This window comes from Fundulus heteroclitus, chromosome 16, assembly GCF_011125445.2.
Source record: "Fundulus heteroclitus isolate FHET01 chromosome 16, MU-UCD_Fhet_4.1, whole genome shotgun sequence".
Lineage (NCBI taxonomy): Eukaryota > Metazoa > Chordata > Actinopteri > Cyprinodontiformes > Fundulidae > Fundulus > Fundulus heteroclitus.
The window spans coordinates 17,423,464-17,437,496 of NC_046376.1; the positions used below are offsets into that span (position 1 = coordinate 17,423,464).

The 14,033-nt window shown below is 44.5% G+C and overlaps 1 protein-coding gene across 2 annotated transcripts; it reads left to right on the forward strand.

Annotated features, from left to right (window-relative positions):
• Positions 1-415: 415 nt before the first annotated feature.
• metrnla (meteorin like, glial cell differentiation regulator a) lies at positions 416-8,890 on the forward strand. Of its 2 annotated transcripts, none has more exons than XM_012871067.3 (4): positions 416-804; positions 2,243-2,631; positions 7,122-7,181; positions 8,239-8,890. In XM_012871067.3, exons 1-4 carry the CDS (start codon positions 707-709, stop codon positions 8,550-8,552), a joined length of 861 nt encoding a protein of 286 aa, XP_012726521.2. In that variant the 5' UTR covers positions 416-706; the 3' UTR covers positions 8,553-8,890. The 2 variants fall into 2 exon arrangements, with proteins under 2 accessions (XP_012726521.2, XP_036003882.1); XM_036147989.1 differs by lacking the exon at positions 416-804 and adding an exon at positions 1,899-2,044.
• The last annotated feature ends 5,143 nt before the right edge of the window (positions 8,891-14,033 follow it).

Here is a 14,033-nt window from a genome sequence, read left to right on the forward strand (position 1 = left end):
GAAATAGTGGGACCTGGAAATTTCGGTTTTTGCATTTATTTTATATATATTTTTATGACTATTTTATAAAAAGGAATCGCAAATAATTCAATATTTTCGCCTGATTACATAACAAACAAAGTCATGATCAGTTACTTAGAACTAACTAATCTTTTCACCAAACCCCTTTTTATGTTTTTTACTTTTTTGGGTGGGAGGTGGGGGGGGGGGGGTTACTTTCTACTTTTACTTGATTAAAATATTTTTGAAGCGATGCTACTCTTGGTTGAATACAATTTTCGGATATGTTACCCACCGTCTGGTTACGGCTAATAAATCAAAGTAAAAAAAAAAAAAAAAAAAGAAAGGAAAAAAGTCGCTCTGATCTGAGAAGCTAGTATGTCCGAGCTCGAGCGGCGCGCCTGAACGCAGCTGATTGAGCGAACGGGGTGTGACGTGGAGAGCAATCAGGGCTGCTGAGGCAGAGAGCGAGCCGAAACCAGTCCACAGTTAGCGGAGAGTGGAACGCTGCGTGTCCTGATAAAAAGAGACTTTTTTTTAATTTATGTCGCCGGAGCTCCAGAAAACTAAAAGGAGGGACCCCTGAGAGCGGACGAAGCGGAGCCGAGGAAGGGGGTCACATGGAAACGCCATGCGGCCGGACACACAGCGCTGGACTTTCCCGTAGTTTCAGTCGAGAAAGGAGGCAAAGTGAGGCGAGATAAACATGCTCTCCCCGATGCTGGCCTCGTTCCTGCCTCTCCTCCTTCTCTGCCGGATTTCTTCCTGCCAGTACTCGAGCGACCAGTGCAGCTGGAAGGGCAGGTGAGGCTCTCTGACCTTCTTCTGAATTAAATCCCACCTCAAAAAAAAATGTTGTGCTCCCGGCGGCTGGGACGGAGGAAAACGAGGAGCCCGGCGGCAATTTGAAAGCGACTGGCCGAAACTCAGACGGCGCTTCGAAAGGGGGGGATGCTCTTTGACTATATTTACCTCAAATAGAGAAAAAAAGGAAGAAAAAAAAATCGTAAAAATTAACCGAACATATTTAGGGAGAAAATACCATCATTTATATCTGATTTATGAGACTGTCATACGATTGATGCTCTTATTGTGAAATAGCCTGAGCTTTCGCTTTAACAGGTTTGGCGAACAGTACGTTGGATTTTAGTTATTGCGTCACCCTATCTTGATAAATACTCATGTTATGTGCATGTAGAAATCTGAAACTGATGCATATTTGTAAATCTCACGTCAGTTCTTACAGGATTATAAAAATAAAGAGGAAATGTCACCTCCCTTGCAACATCTGCAGAAATCTGTTTTGCAGCCAGAACTCTGCCAAAAAGCTTTTTTTTTAATTTTTTTTAATCTCCCAACCAAAAGGGCTATGCCATTTTTTTTTTTTTTTTTTTTTTTAGGCTCCAACCAATAATCTGTTGTTCATTAGTGAGATGCTTGCCTAATCTGCTTTAATTGCAAGCAGAAGTGATGAACTGAGATAGGACTTAATTAGAGGCGCGCTGAGGTGAGCCTGGTTAAGGAGCTTCAGCTGCATCTGCTCAGCATGTGTGCCTCGGGTTGCTCCAGATCTGTGGCGAATTTTTCGACTTTCAGCGTCTCCTTTTCAGCACACTGGGCGTTTTCTCCCCCCAGAGTCAGACCGCAGGCTTTTGGCAACGCGTGCGCGCCGATGGCTTCCTCCTTGCCTCCGGCTTTGCCACGGGAATGACTGACACACACGGGAGTTTTTTTTTTCTTTTTCAAACCCCTGACCAGGCATTAAAGTTGTTGGAGGGAGCGATCCGGTCGTGCTGGCGCCAGAGTCCGAAGTGCTGCCCGGACGAGTCTCTTCCACTCTTCTTTGTTGGTGGTTTGAAACCAAAGGGGGGGGGGGGGGGGAGGTTTGGTGCGTGACCGGCATTTGCACTTGCATGCAGCAGGCCCGGCTACTGTTGCTGCTGCTGTTGTCTCCCCTAGAAGCCCCTCTGTGTCCCCCCCCCCCCCCCTTCCACCATTCATCCGCTCCTGTCTCCAAACTCTTCCCCAAGGCAACCTGCCAGTGGTGCGTTTTGCCAGAGCTTAAGAGCAGAACGGTCTGGCATGGGGAGCGTGTTTGAGCTGAGGTCATGGCGGCTGCGTTGGCTCGTGACTGGTCATGCAGCCAGACTTGCACACAGCCTTTAATGCTCCAGAAGGAATGTGGCGTAGTGTCCCTTTACAGTTTCTCTGCTCACCTCTTGCCCTCTCTTGTCTCCTGCAGCGGACTGACCCACGAAGGCCACGCCAGGGACGTGGAGCAGGTGTACCTGCGCTGCTCCCAGGGCTCCCTGGAGTGGCTCTACCCGACCGGCGCCATCATCATCAACCTGCGGCCCAACACCGTGTCGCCCGCCGCCGCCCGCCTCTCCGTCTGCATCAAGCCGTCCAGGGACTCGTCCGGGACGAACGTCTACCTGGACCGCAACGGCCAGCTGCGGCTGCTGCTGCGCGAGCGGGACCAGGCGGAGGGGAGGGTGCACTGCTTCGGCATCCGGGAGGGGGCGCTGTTCATCGAGGCGGTGCCGCGCACGGACATCAGCCGGCGGATCACGGCGTTCCAGTACGAGCTGGTCAGCGACAGGCTGAGGGCGGAGGCGCAGTCACCCGGTGGTGAGATGGATTCTTGGCGCCTTGCCTCCTGTGTTGCGGCCGTTTTGGTGAACCTGATTATGAACTGTGATTAAAAACTTGGCTCTAGGTGTGGCCGATCGCATATCAAGGCATTCTAATGATTCAGAGTGAACGTTTCAAAACGCCCAGAATTGGCCAACTCGCAGTCCTTAAAATCCTACGCGATGATGGCGTGACCTAGTTTTCTCTGAGTAATCCAACACTGCCCCTCCCCCACCTGTTGCTGCCCACCATCAGTTAGCTGGCTTTTTTTGCTCTTCCTTACTAAAAAGACAAATGTAGCCTTTTTGAAATATTTTAAGTCTCAAAAACACTGACAGCGACACCCATCTCTATCTCTCTCTCTTTTAATAAGACAACTGTGTTTTAAAAAATGCAGTTTGCAAGCTAGCGAGGCCAGCTAAGGCGGGAGGGCTAGCTAATAGCGTTGCTAGCCTCCAGTCCAGTTCAACAGACCGGAAGCTCGTTACTTGAACAGGTAGCCTGGCCAATTAGCCCTTTAATGTTACCTTATGTGTATGCTATAGAGCAGAACAACTAGGACTGGACGACATAAGAACAACTATATCCATAAAATAGAAATCATATTGATCGATACTTATCAACAAATTCAAAATATATTTATTTTAAGTGCTGTCCTGGGCATTTTATGCTGTTGCTTAACACCCTGTTTTTAGATACAGAACACACAAACGGTGAATTAAAACTCAACCCTTTATTGAAACAACTTTTTACCAAAACTGCAAGTATATAAAAAATGAAAAAGAACCCGTGCTCTCTGAACTCTTTGAAGGGGGCGGAGCTTGAGATGGACATTCCTGGGTCTGCGTTGTGATTGGTTGGGTGGATGTAATGACTGTACTATTGACCTACATGATAGGCTAGAATGCAAAAGGAAGGAAAACTGTTATTCTATTGAGGCTTTTTTTCTATCATAGATATATATTGTTATTGGGTCATTGTCCAGCCCTAAGAACAACAAAATGATCTCCTAAACAATAAGCATTTAAAAATGAATTTTAATCTATTTATTCTATATTTGTGCTTAGGCCTGGGCGATTAATCAATTAATCCAAATTTATATATTTTTTTAAGATTACATTTTTGGAAAATCTGGATTTTATTTTTTCAATGGACTCATTGGGCTTCCGTGGAAAGAACGGCATACGATGCCGAATATATGTTTAGGAAAAATATATTGTCAAAATATTGTAAAGAGGGAATTTGTTTTTTTTTACCATAAAACGAGGGACTTTAATTAACTCAGTTCCTTCCGTTTTTTTATCTGCTTTGAAGTTACACAAGTGACATGAAGCCTGTTCTCAGCTCATTGTGTAATACCACCAGCAGCAAACATTTTGTTACAGTTTCATTGTTTACAACGGCAGAGCCGCCATCTTGTTTTACCAGCATGTCTCACAGCTTGTATTTAGTTGCACTTTGGATTCAGGTCAGCTCCGAGACAAAGGCTTAACATAAAAGCAAGTTTTTGAAATAATTTTATTTCTTTTTGTGAAAGGAAAAGAAGGGGGGGGGGGGGATCGATCAATCGGATCTGATATAATAAAATCAGAGATTTAATTTTTAAGCCATATCGCCCAGCCCTATTTCTGCTTAAGACTATGCATCAAAATCTAAATGTTAAGTGTCATAAACTGTTATAGCTGTAATAATGTGTCACAAAGTTTCACCAGCAGTTAGAATAAGTGCTGCTGTTCCGTTTTCAGCAAAGGTAACTGGGTTTGTGTAAATGCCAACTCGATCATGGTGTCTTTAAACAAAGGTCATCATACCGGGCCAGTCTGGTACTGACCCGTGCCTGCTTGTTTCCTCTGTCACCGTGGCGAGCACTCGGCACTAAATACAGCCATCTGCTGGTGAAAAGCTTCACTGGCTTTGACACTAATCATTCACTCTACGGTGCACTCCAGCCAAACTCTACTTCTCGTTTAGTTATAGGAGGAAAGAGAAAGAGTTTAAATACAATGTCACCCTCCAGCACCGTTGATCTGACTCGGGACTGCTCCGCCGCGAGCTGCAGTTGTTTTTCTTTCTTTTCTGGAGGGTGTGCGTGTGGAGAGGGGCACAGCCAAACACAGGCCTTCCAATGAAAAGCCGCCATATATTTTCACGCTGCGTACCTGCCAGACCTGCACGGTTTCAAGCTGAGAAACTGTTGTTTTTTCCACTCGAAGCCGAACACGAGCGGTGCCGGGGCCACATGTGTTGTTTTTTTTTTTTTTTTTTTTTTTACGGCTCTCTGGCCTCACGTTTCCAGCTCCTGCGTCACGGCCCGGCCCGGCCCGGCCCGGCGGAGGGTCGGAGGGGAGGCGCCGCGGTGGCTTCGGCCACATCAGAGCGCTCGGCTCCCCTCGGCAGCGCGATCCGCGGCCGTAATGTGGCGTGAGATAGCGCTGTGGTGATTCACAAAGACAGTGGTCTCGTGTCATGCGAGGCCCGAGCGGGCAGATTGATTGCTCCCTTGGTTCTTCTTCTCCTTGTCGTCTTCCCTGTCTTCCTTCCTCCTCTTCCTCTCCCTGACCCGCTGTGCAGGGATTGGGTTGCTCACCAACATGCTGGAATGCATCTCCAGCCAGATGTTGGGAGGAACTTCTTGGAGCCTATAGACTTGTTTACCCCCTGCTCTCTTCTTTTTCGTCACTCCCTCTGCTTCCCTTGCTTCTGACCGTTTCCTACCTCTTTGTTCACGTGTATTTTATTATTTTACTGTTATGCTTTTCATTCTGTTCCCCTTCGTGTATCCCGCCCGTCTCCTCCTGGTTGTTTTGACGTGGGTTTTTTGTCGCTTCTGAGCGGTATTAGCAAGTTTTGCTCCATTACAGTGGAATGCATCTGGTCCCAGATGTTGCATGGACTCCGATGTGCCTCTGCACCCATCCCATCCTCCTCCGCTCTCTCTCCTCCTATGAAGTGGTTCTGATCAGAGCGGACGGGCCAGAGGGAGACGCTGACTCGGCTCTCGGCCCATTCCTGCGGTCGTGTTTCATGTTTCACATGTGAGCTCGGCTCGGCGGGAAAGCAAACACGCCCCGGCCCGTGGCTGCGCCTGATGCCACGGCAGAACTCGGACTCGCTTCAAAGCGAGGCGCTGGGGCGAGGTCTGGTCCCTTGAAGTCGAGCGTCTGTCCAGCTGTTAGCGAGCCATCAAGGCTTGTGGCCGTTTGACCCTCGACCTCTCCGGTGACGTAGCGGCGCCTCGTGTTTCTGCTCCAGCTGACATGCTTGCCCTTCACGTCTGCAGAAAGTCAGACTGGAAATAAGCCCAGGCCTTTGGAAATGAAGATAAAGGGAGTAAACCTGTTACTAAGAGGCTTTTTTTCTGCATTTAATAATGTAATATTTCTTTACCCGATGAAGATTTCTGTCCCGGCTTGTAAATCTGGGTGATTTCCAGCGGAGACGATCCACCTGAGTCAACACCGTTAGTCATCCTCCTTCATTTCTGGACCGACAGGCCCTTTCTGCTGCACCTACAGTCCACCACTGGCTACAGATCATCCTCCCCACCTGTTTCAGAGTACCACCCTGCTGCTAAGGGGGGGGAAAAAAAGGAGCGAGCCTGTGGCTACTGAAGGCATTTAACTTCGTCTGGCTGCAGGTCCACCTAAGACAACTAATCATTAGTCCCGTTTACTGCCGTTTCTCCTGCTGTAAAACCTCCTGGAGGCTAGTTGATGGAGTTGCTGCTCCTCAGCCGCCAGTCAAAGGTGAAACGCTGCCTCCAGCTCTTGGTAGACCTTTTAGTTTTTACTCCAGTGTATCTGCCTTCTAGTAATCAGATCACACCCCGTTATGGTACTCTAAGTGTGAAGCATGGATGAAACAGCTGTTTCTGAGCTGATTTTAACTTGTAGTAAAGACGTGGGCCGCTTTCCATCTTACTTCGTCTTTTCCTCTGGTCTGTGTGTGTGTTGCGGTGTTGGGGGAGGGGGCTTCTTGTGGTGGGGGGTCACTAGTCGAACAGGCCCTGTGAGCATTAAACGTACTGACAGGCATGCGTAACTCAGTGTGTTTGATAATCGACACTTTATGCGTTTATTATTCAGGACTACGCAACATCAGGAAAACACGTAGTTGCGATTAAAATAGTCGTGCCGATATCTGTTTAGTTTAAGCCCCCGATGCCCCCCCCCCCCCCCCCCCAACTCTGTGAGCTTTAGCATGTCTGCCGCTAAAAATATCACAAGTGGGCGCTTGAAGTCTAATGTCGACCGAGACATATGCGCACACTGATGTTGACATGCAGCTCATTTTGCTGCTAAATTAAAATAGTCCTCCATTAGGCAAGAGGATATGGTAATGCTCTGTTCTGGCCGAGTTCTGTTAGTTTGTTCACCTTTTTTGTTTTGTTGTTTTTGAATTGACGTGCCAAAGAAATCATTGATGTTCAATTTGTCATTTCTGCTCTGATGAACATTGACTCATCTACTCTCTCTTTGTCCACCCAGCACCCTGTCAGCCCTGCACTGATGCCGAGATGCTTCTAGCAGTCTGCACTAATGACTTCGGTAAGTTCTAGTGATGATGCATAAGTAGGGCTGAACCAATCAGAGGTTTGTGGCCAATATCTGGTCTCCTGTTGTTGTAAAGCTTTGACCCGGCATTACTGATTTTTGGTAGATTCTAACAAGTTCACCACTCCTCCAACCCCCATATTTGTGTCTTAACTTCATTTTATAGCCTTATTGTTAACTTATTAGTTATAAATATAACTGTAAGTAGCAGCCTGTATGTATCGCTAGCAGGGCTGGGAGATAAATACATTTTATCGATTGATGATTTCATTTTTAGAGTATCAAGATAGAATTTTTTGTCTCCATTGCAGTCCCTAAATTTCCATGAAAGTTTCACTAGATGTCGTCCTGCAATAGCATGCAATGTTGAATATATGTTTAAGATTAAATATTTTAAAATGAAAACCTTTTTACCCAAAGATGAGTCACTTAAATTACTTTTTCATTAAATAAAATAAAACTGGTACCTTATTATTTTTTTTTTAACTTTTTTTTATTAATTGACAGGAGTGAAGTGAAGCCTGTTGTTAGATGTGAAAAAGCATGTTTCAAAGCTTTTATTTAGTTGCACTTTGAATTCAGGTTAACTCCCAGACTAGATGATTTAAATAAAGTTGAAAATAATTTCAGTAGTTTGTTTTTTATAAATCAAAGGGGGGAAATAATCGATTAATCGTAATTGATCAAATAAAATCTGAGATTTTACTTTTAAGCCATATAGTCCAGTGATAATTTCTAGACAATATAGAACCTTACTTTACCTCAGATTTTCCAGCATTACTAAATCCAGCATTTTCCATCACAGACAGGGATTGAAAGCTCAAAAGAGCAACTTTTCAGCCTTATCTGCAGAATCTCTTGCTCTGCTGGAGCCTGAATGAACAGCAGACACTTAAACACCTCACCCATTCTAGCAATGGATCATTTTGAGACCTCTTCCCTCAGTAGCAGCACCCACAGCGTAGAGTGTTATCATCGGTGACCAGATATTTCGGTTTCTGATTAGCTAGTCGTGATTATTTGACGCAACCCGTTTTCTCCTTCCCTGCAGTGGCACGAGGCATCATTACCAACGTGGGTCAGGAGGAGGAGCACTCGTCGGTCTCTGTGGAGATCAGCCGCCTTTACAGACAGAAGACCCACGTCTTTGTGTCCGGGGGTGTGAGGGTACGGAGCTGGACAGGCAGCATCAAAATGCCGAAGCAGTGTAAGGTGAAGTCCGGCGAGGGAGAGTTCCTTTTCACCGGGACAGTGAGGTTCGGCGAGGCCTGGATGGGTTGCGCTCCCCGTTACAAAGACTTCCTGCGGTTGTATCACGAGGCACAGCAGCGGGGGACCAACCCGTGCCATGTGGACACTGACTGACTTGGCCGGCCACGTTTGGAGGAGAGCTGTAGTGAAAATTCAAGCCGAGGAGATGAGACTGTCGGGACTGTCCCAAGGCTGTCCTGTGACTCTGAGCACGGAGATTGAAAATGTCGCAAAGCGGCACGTGACGGAAGCCGAGCATGACGGGAAGGTGTTCGGATTGTCTTCTCAATATGAAGAGCTGCAGAGTCTTAAATGTAGCAAATGTCCCATTTTGGTTTTTATGTATAAAATGTGAAATAATATTGTACATTTTGAAACTGTGTGCTTTGTAAAAACAAAAAAAAAGACGTCTGTACAGTTCTGTATTTGTTTTCTTAAGAAAAATGTATAAATTCAAAGACTCTTATTTTGTTTAAAAAATATTTGCAATTTTATTGCCTGACTTGATTTTTTTTTTTTCAGGCTCTGCAATTGTAAAAAAAGATGAACCAAAAAAAAAAAGAAACGATTTTTTTTTTTTTTTTGAGAATAAATTTTTTTATTCCCCTGTGAATTTTTCACATGCTGTGGTCTCTGAAAACGAATGTTTACTTGAAAACGGTATCAGTGTAGCTCTTTAAATGTTATTTTATAATTCTCTTATTTGATACAAAAAGGACCTTCGAATGTGATGTTTTCTTTGGGAGGTGTATTCTGGTCAGGCTACGGGGGTAAAACCAGTTCCATATGATACGCAGCGGCTTCACCTCGGCCTAGAGATGCAACTATTTATCCAAAAAGGTAAAGAGAGATTGATATCAGAGAGTCGGGGTGGATTCCTGTGAGTCGGTTCCTGTGGTGACGGGGCGGCCGGGTGTCAAGGTCAACGTGAAAGGCCCCTTTGTTCGGGCAGGGAAGCCCGCTATGAGTGAGAGGTCTGAAGACAAACCTGAATACAGGCCTGTGACCGTGGCCACGCAGCATAAAGTAGGACCCCTCAAATCACGCTCTTAATGTTGATTGACATCTAAACCACAGCCTCATGCTCAGTTAAAAAAAAGGAAAATGAAACCTGCCATCATCCAACAGCTCTGAGCACATTCAAGGAAGGAGTGCGGCTACAGGAGGGCATTAAGAGGACGAGGCCCCAGCTCTTTCTCCCCCCCCCCCCCCCCCCCTGCTTTCACTTGAACGGAAATGCACCTAGAATGTCATTCATCGAGCTGCTCCGTGAAGACGATTGGTTCTCCAGACAGAACGGTGCACGGCGCTGAATTGGCTGTCTGAATTCCAGCTGACAGCCAGACATCCTCGAATTGCTCACTGGGAAATGCAAACAGAGTTTCTATGGTTACAGTCCCCCCCTCTTCTGGAAAGTTTTTTTGGCTTCAGTCTGGGTTTCAGACTTTGAGCTTTTTTAAAACGAGGCGCAGGAGGAAGAAGAGGGTCAGCGGACATTCATTCATTCATTTGCTCCGGATGACATTCCGTCCTCCGCTCCGAATTGTACCTCAGATTTCGGTAACAAATGTAAGAAGTAACGTGCTGTCATGTGTCCTCTGTCTTTTTTCCACATCCACACATCAAATGCTGCAGAATTAGTCTGCTTAGACTTGAAGGTCCTAAATAATAAAACACCTTTTTTTATTAGTCTTTATTAAGTCTTTTTAATTTATCGAGGTTTTCTTAGGTTTAAGCAGAACATTGAACACAAAAGGATGTTTAATGTCAGCAATTTACTTTTTTCAGTTTTCTGATAATTTATAGACCCATAATAAAGGCAATTAAATTCATAGTTATTACAGCCATTACTAGCTGTGTTGCTGGAGCCACAATATGTAGGTGTTGGATAAGGAAACCCATTACATTTAATAGGTGTCGGGTCTCTGTGCTCAATACACTGGTCACGTGTGACACTTTATGTCTAGGCTATAGTAGTATTAGTCTTCTGAACTATAGTTTATATCAAAACTGTCATAAATCCAAACTCTCAAAGTCAAACTGTTACAAATGTAGATCTCCAAAGCTCTGATTTGTGGTCAAGCGTGTCAGGAATGAACCTACTTTACTCTGTCTACTAAGTTCCACATTTAAAACAGGAAAAAAAAAATCTTAAAGAGATGTTGATGGACAAATTCTGGCCCAATGTGGTGGCTTGTTGCTGAGTCAGGTCCAAAATACAATGGTCTTGGGCAATAAAGTCAAACAGGAATTTAGTGCCTATCCTTGCAGTAATTAAACCACAGCTTTTAATTTGTAAAACCTGCGTGAAATGTATCTTGAGGGGCGAACAGAATCACAGTTTTCCATGCCTCGTACAGTTCTACTTGTAAAGTTGAACCTAGTTTTGCAAGAAGCGAACCAACAAAACATGGAGGCTTTTATTTTGAAGAGTATGCGTGAGAATTATTTTGAAAGGCCAACCATCACTTTTCCATCACCGGTTTAATTTCCTTAGTATTGTGGAGATCACTTTTGCAGCAACCTGCTCTATTTCATAAAGCTACACAGCTTTATGAAATATTCAGGATTTGATTTTGAGGAACACGTTTAAACTCTGCTTGGAAAGCTGCAAATGCAAGCCCCTCTGATCGCTGGTTGCCAGAATATTCAACCGATTAAAAGCAAATTACTCCATGTAGACAAAACCCATAAAACAATATATATCGATAAATCAAACGTTATTTCTAGAACACTTTTCATACAGCCAGGTGTAACACATGGCGCTTTTAAAGAAGGAGGACAGAGATGAAACCGCTAGAGACAGAGAACGAGGGGAAGCTGAGTTAAGGGGGCAGGAAAACCCCAGCAGAGAGCGAAGGCCCAGAGCGGTTTCTTTGGGAAATGCAAGAATGTGGGGAATGTGTTGACTTCACACACACGGGATGTGCAGCCACCACCCAAACGCCGCTGTCTTGATTAGCCAGAATCAATAGAGTCTCTGTGGTTTCTCTGCGCGAGTGCTCATGTGTATATATGTGTGTATGCCTGCAAGCGTGCATGTGGCCTTAACCCCAGCACACATAAACACACCACCCCGGCAGCAAGATTAGCCACCACCCACACCGAGAGACAACTCGGTGTGCAGCTGCACGGCCGACATCTGATGCACTGCGTGTGCGACATTTTTAAGATGCACTTCTAACATGCTTCGGATTGTTTCAGATGTCCCATTTTCCTCTCCTTGGGGTAAACAGAACAGAAGTCCTTTTATTTCGCTATTTGGCTTTGGTTCATTTGCAAAATTTACATCTGTGTCACTTCATGAAAAGTTTATATGATCCATGATAATAATCAGTTCATTTATTAACCTTCAATAGATAAAAAGAACAACTGCAAAACCTATCAACTCAACCGCCTGAATTGAAAGGTGAGCCAAGCCGGGCTGGCCAAGAGGCTGATGGTAACTCTGGATAAGCTGCAGAGAACGACAGCTCAGGTGGAACAGTTTGTCAATTAGATGCATATTCCACAAAGACCTCTTATCCTTCCACTTTGCAGTTACAGGCACATTTATTTTTGGTACATCTAAAACAAATTGCAATGAATATACTGCATATTATACTGTAATTTACTGTAATTTACAAGCTGTATGCAATGACATTTCGTTCTGTACGCACTCTGTGCATACAAAATGACAAATAAAGTTGTCTAGGTATAAGAATAACATTTACCTTTGTGATTGCAACATTAAAAATTTGAAAAATCCCAAGAGGTGTAAATACTTTTATAAGGCACTGTCGTGTCCCTCATTTCTGGGAGCTCTTGGTGTCCAGTCGGCACAAAAACGCAAAGACAGTGGTAGGGAGAGTTGGCGAGACGTGAAGATGGACTGGCTAAGACGCACTAAGACCAAGAAACCGTGCCGAATCAAGTCCGCTTGTTTGAAATTCAGTTGTGTTGTTCTGTTTATTCGTTGCGTTATTATGAAATCATCCAGCAAGATAGTTTTCAACTTGTTTACGACTTGCTTCTGAATTCCAGTGAGAAGAACCGTCGCGCATCCAACAGCTGTGCCAAGATGAAAACAGCCTGTGCCTCCCTGGAGAGACATCCCTGAGGCCGGGTCAAACAAATGTGCAGAGATCATCCGTCCATTGAGCCGAGGAAAGGGATGCTCAGAACCACTGTTCTGGGGGCTCCGTCTGGCTCACTTAGGGGTGACAGAAAGAGACCCAATGCTGGGAGGAAGATGTCTAATCAGCTTATCTTAAGCTGTTTTTTTTTTTTGTTTTTTTCCTGACTCTTCAAGGCTGCACAGTGGTATCAGCAAGAAGGTCCTGGGTTTGAATCCCAGCCCGGGCTCTGCATCTTCTCCCTGTGCATGCATGGGTTCTCTTCAGGTATTATGGCTTCCTCCTGCAGTCTAGAACCATCACTGTTAGGTTAATTGACCCCTTAAAATCGTGTGTGCGTGTTTGTGCCGTCTGTCTCCGGGTTACCCCGTGATGGGCTGGTGATCTGTCCAGGGCATACGTGAGCAATTCTTATTTATATGACACCCTTCTCAGGCAACCCTTCTCACAATAAAACACGATTTGGACCAACTAAAAGAGTATAATACAAAAATGTAAAACACATAACAGCAACAGTCATAGTAGCCCTGGGAACCCACCTCCCATATTACACATCTATCTATCTATCTATCTATCTATCTATCTATCTATGTGTATATCTATATCTATCTCTCTCTCTCTCTCTCTCTCTATATATATATATATATATATATATATATATATATATAGATAGATAGATAGATAGATAGATATAGATATAGATATATCTATATATATATATATATCTATATATATATATATATATATATATATATATATATATATATATATATAAATTCATGTCTGTGTTACACCTAACTATTTCTGATTGTGAATGATGATTTGGTATCTGCACCAACAAGAATGTCTCCTTCTTTCTTTTAAATGAATGAATGAATGAATGAATGTGTGTTACCACTGTCTGCTCACATGACTCTGTGAGGTGCCTCTGGTGTGTCCGTGGTCCTCCAGAGTGTGTGTGTGTGTGTGTGTGAGGGGGGTCCTGCTCGGAGAAGCTTCGTATTTAGCAACCCCAGAATAGAGAGACGTTGGCTCCGGGGACGCCCAGCAAACACGTAGCAAATGGCACTTTTTATTTACTTGCCTGCGCAAACCCTCCCCCAACAGCCTTCATTTACTGAGAGCTGCGGCGGCTTTTTCAGCAGCCCCATGGCAACGGCAAGTCCTGTCAACAGAGGTAAAAACTTTCTCATGATGTCACCAGAACGATGAAGCTCTATCAACCGCTACATCGCTTAAAACGGGACAAAACAAGCGTCTCTTGGTTTCAGAATGACTTGCTAAAGGGATGAGATTTCAAGTCTTTATTTAGTATACAGCACAATAAATGGTACAATATATTTAGGACTGACTATTACGAAAATATCCTGAAACCTTAATAGCAAAAAAAAAAAAAAAAAAAAAAAAAAAAACACATGGCTATCCAGGCATAATCTTGGCTCTGAATGAGCGTGTTGTTTTGTGCTCCATACAACCTGTC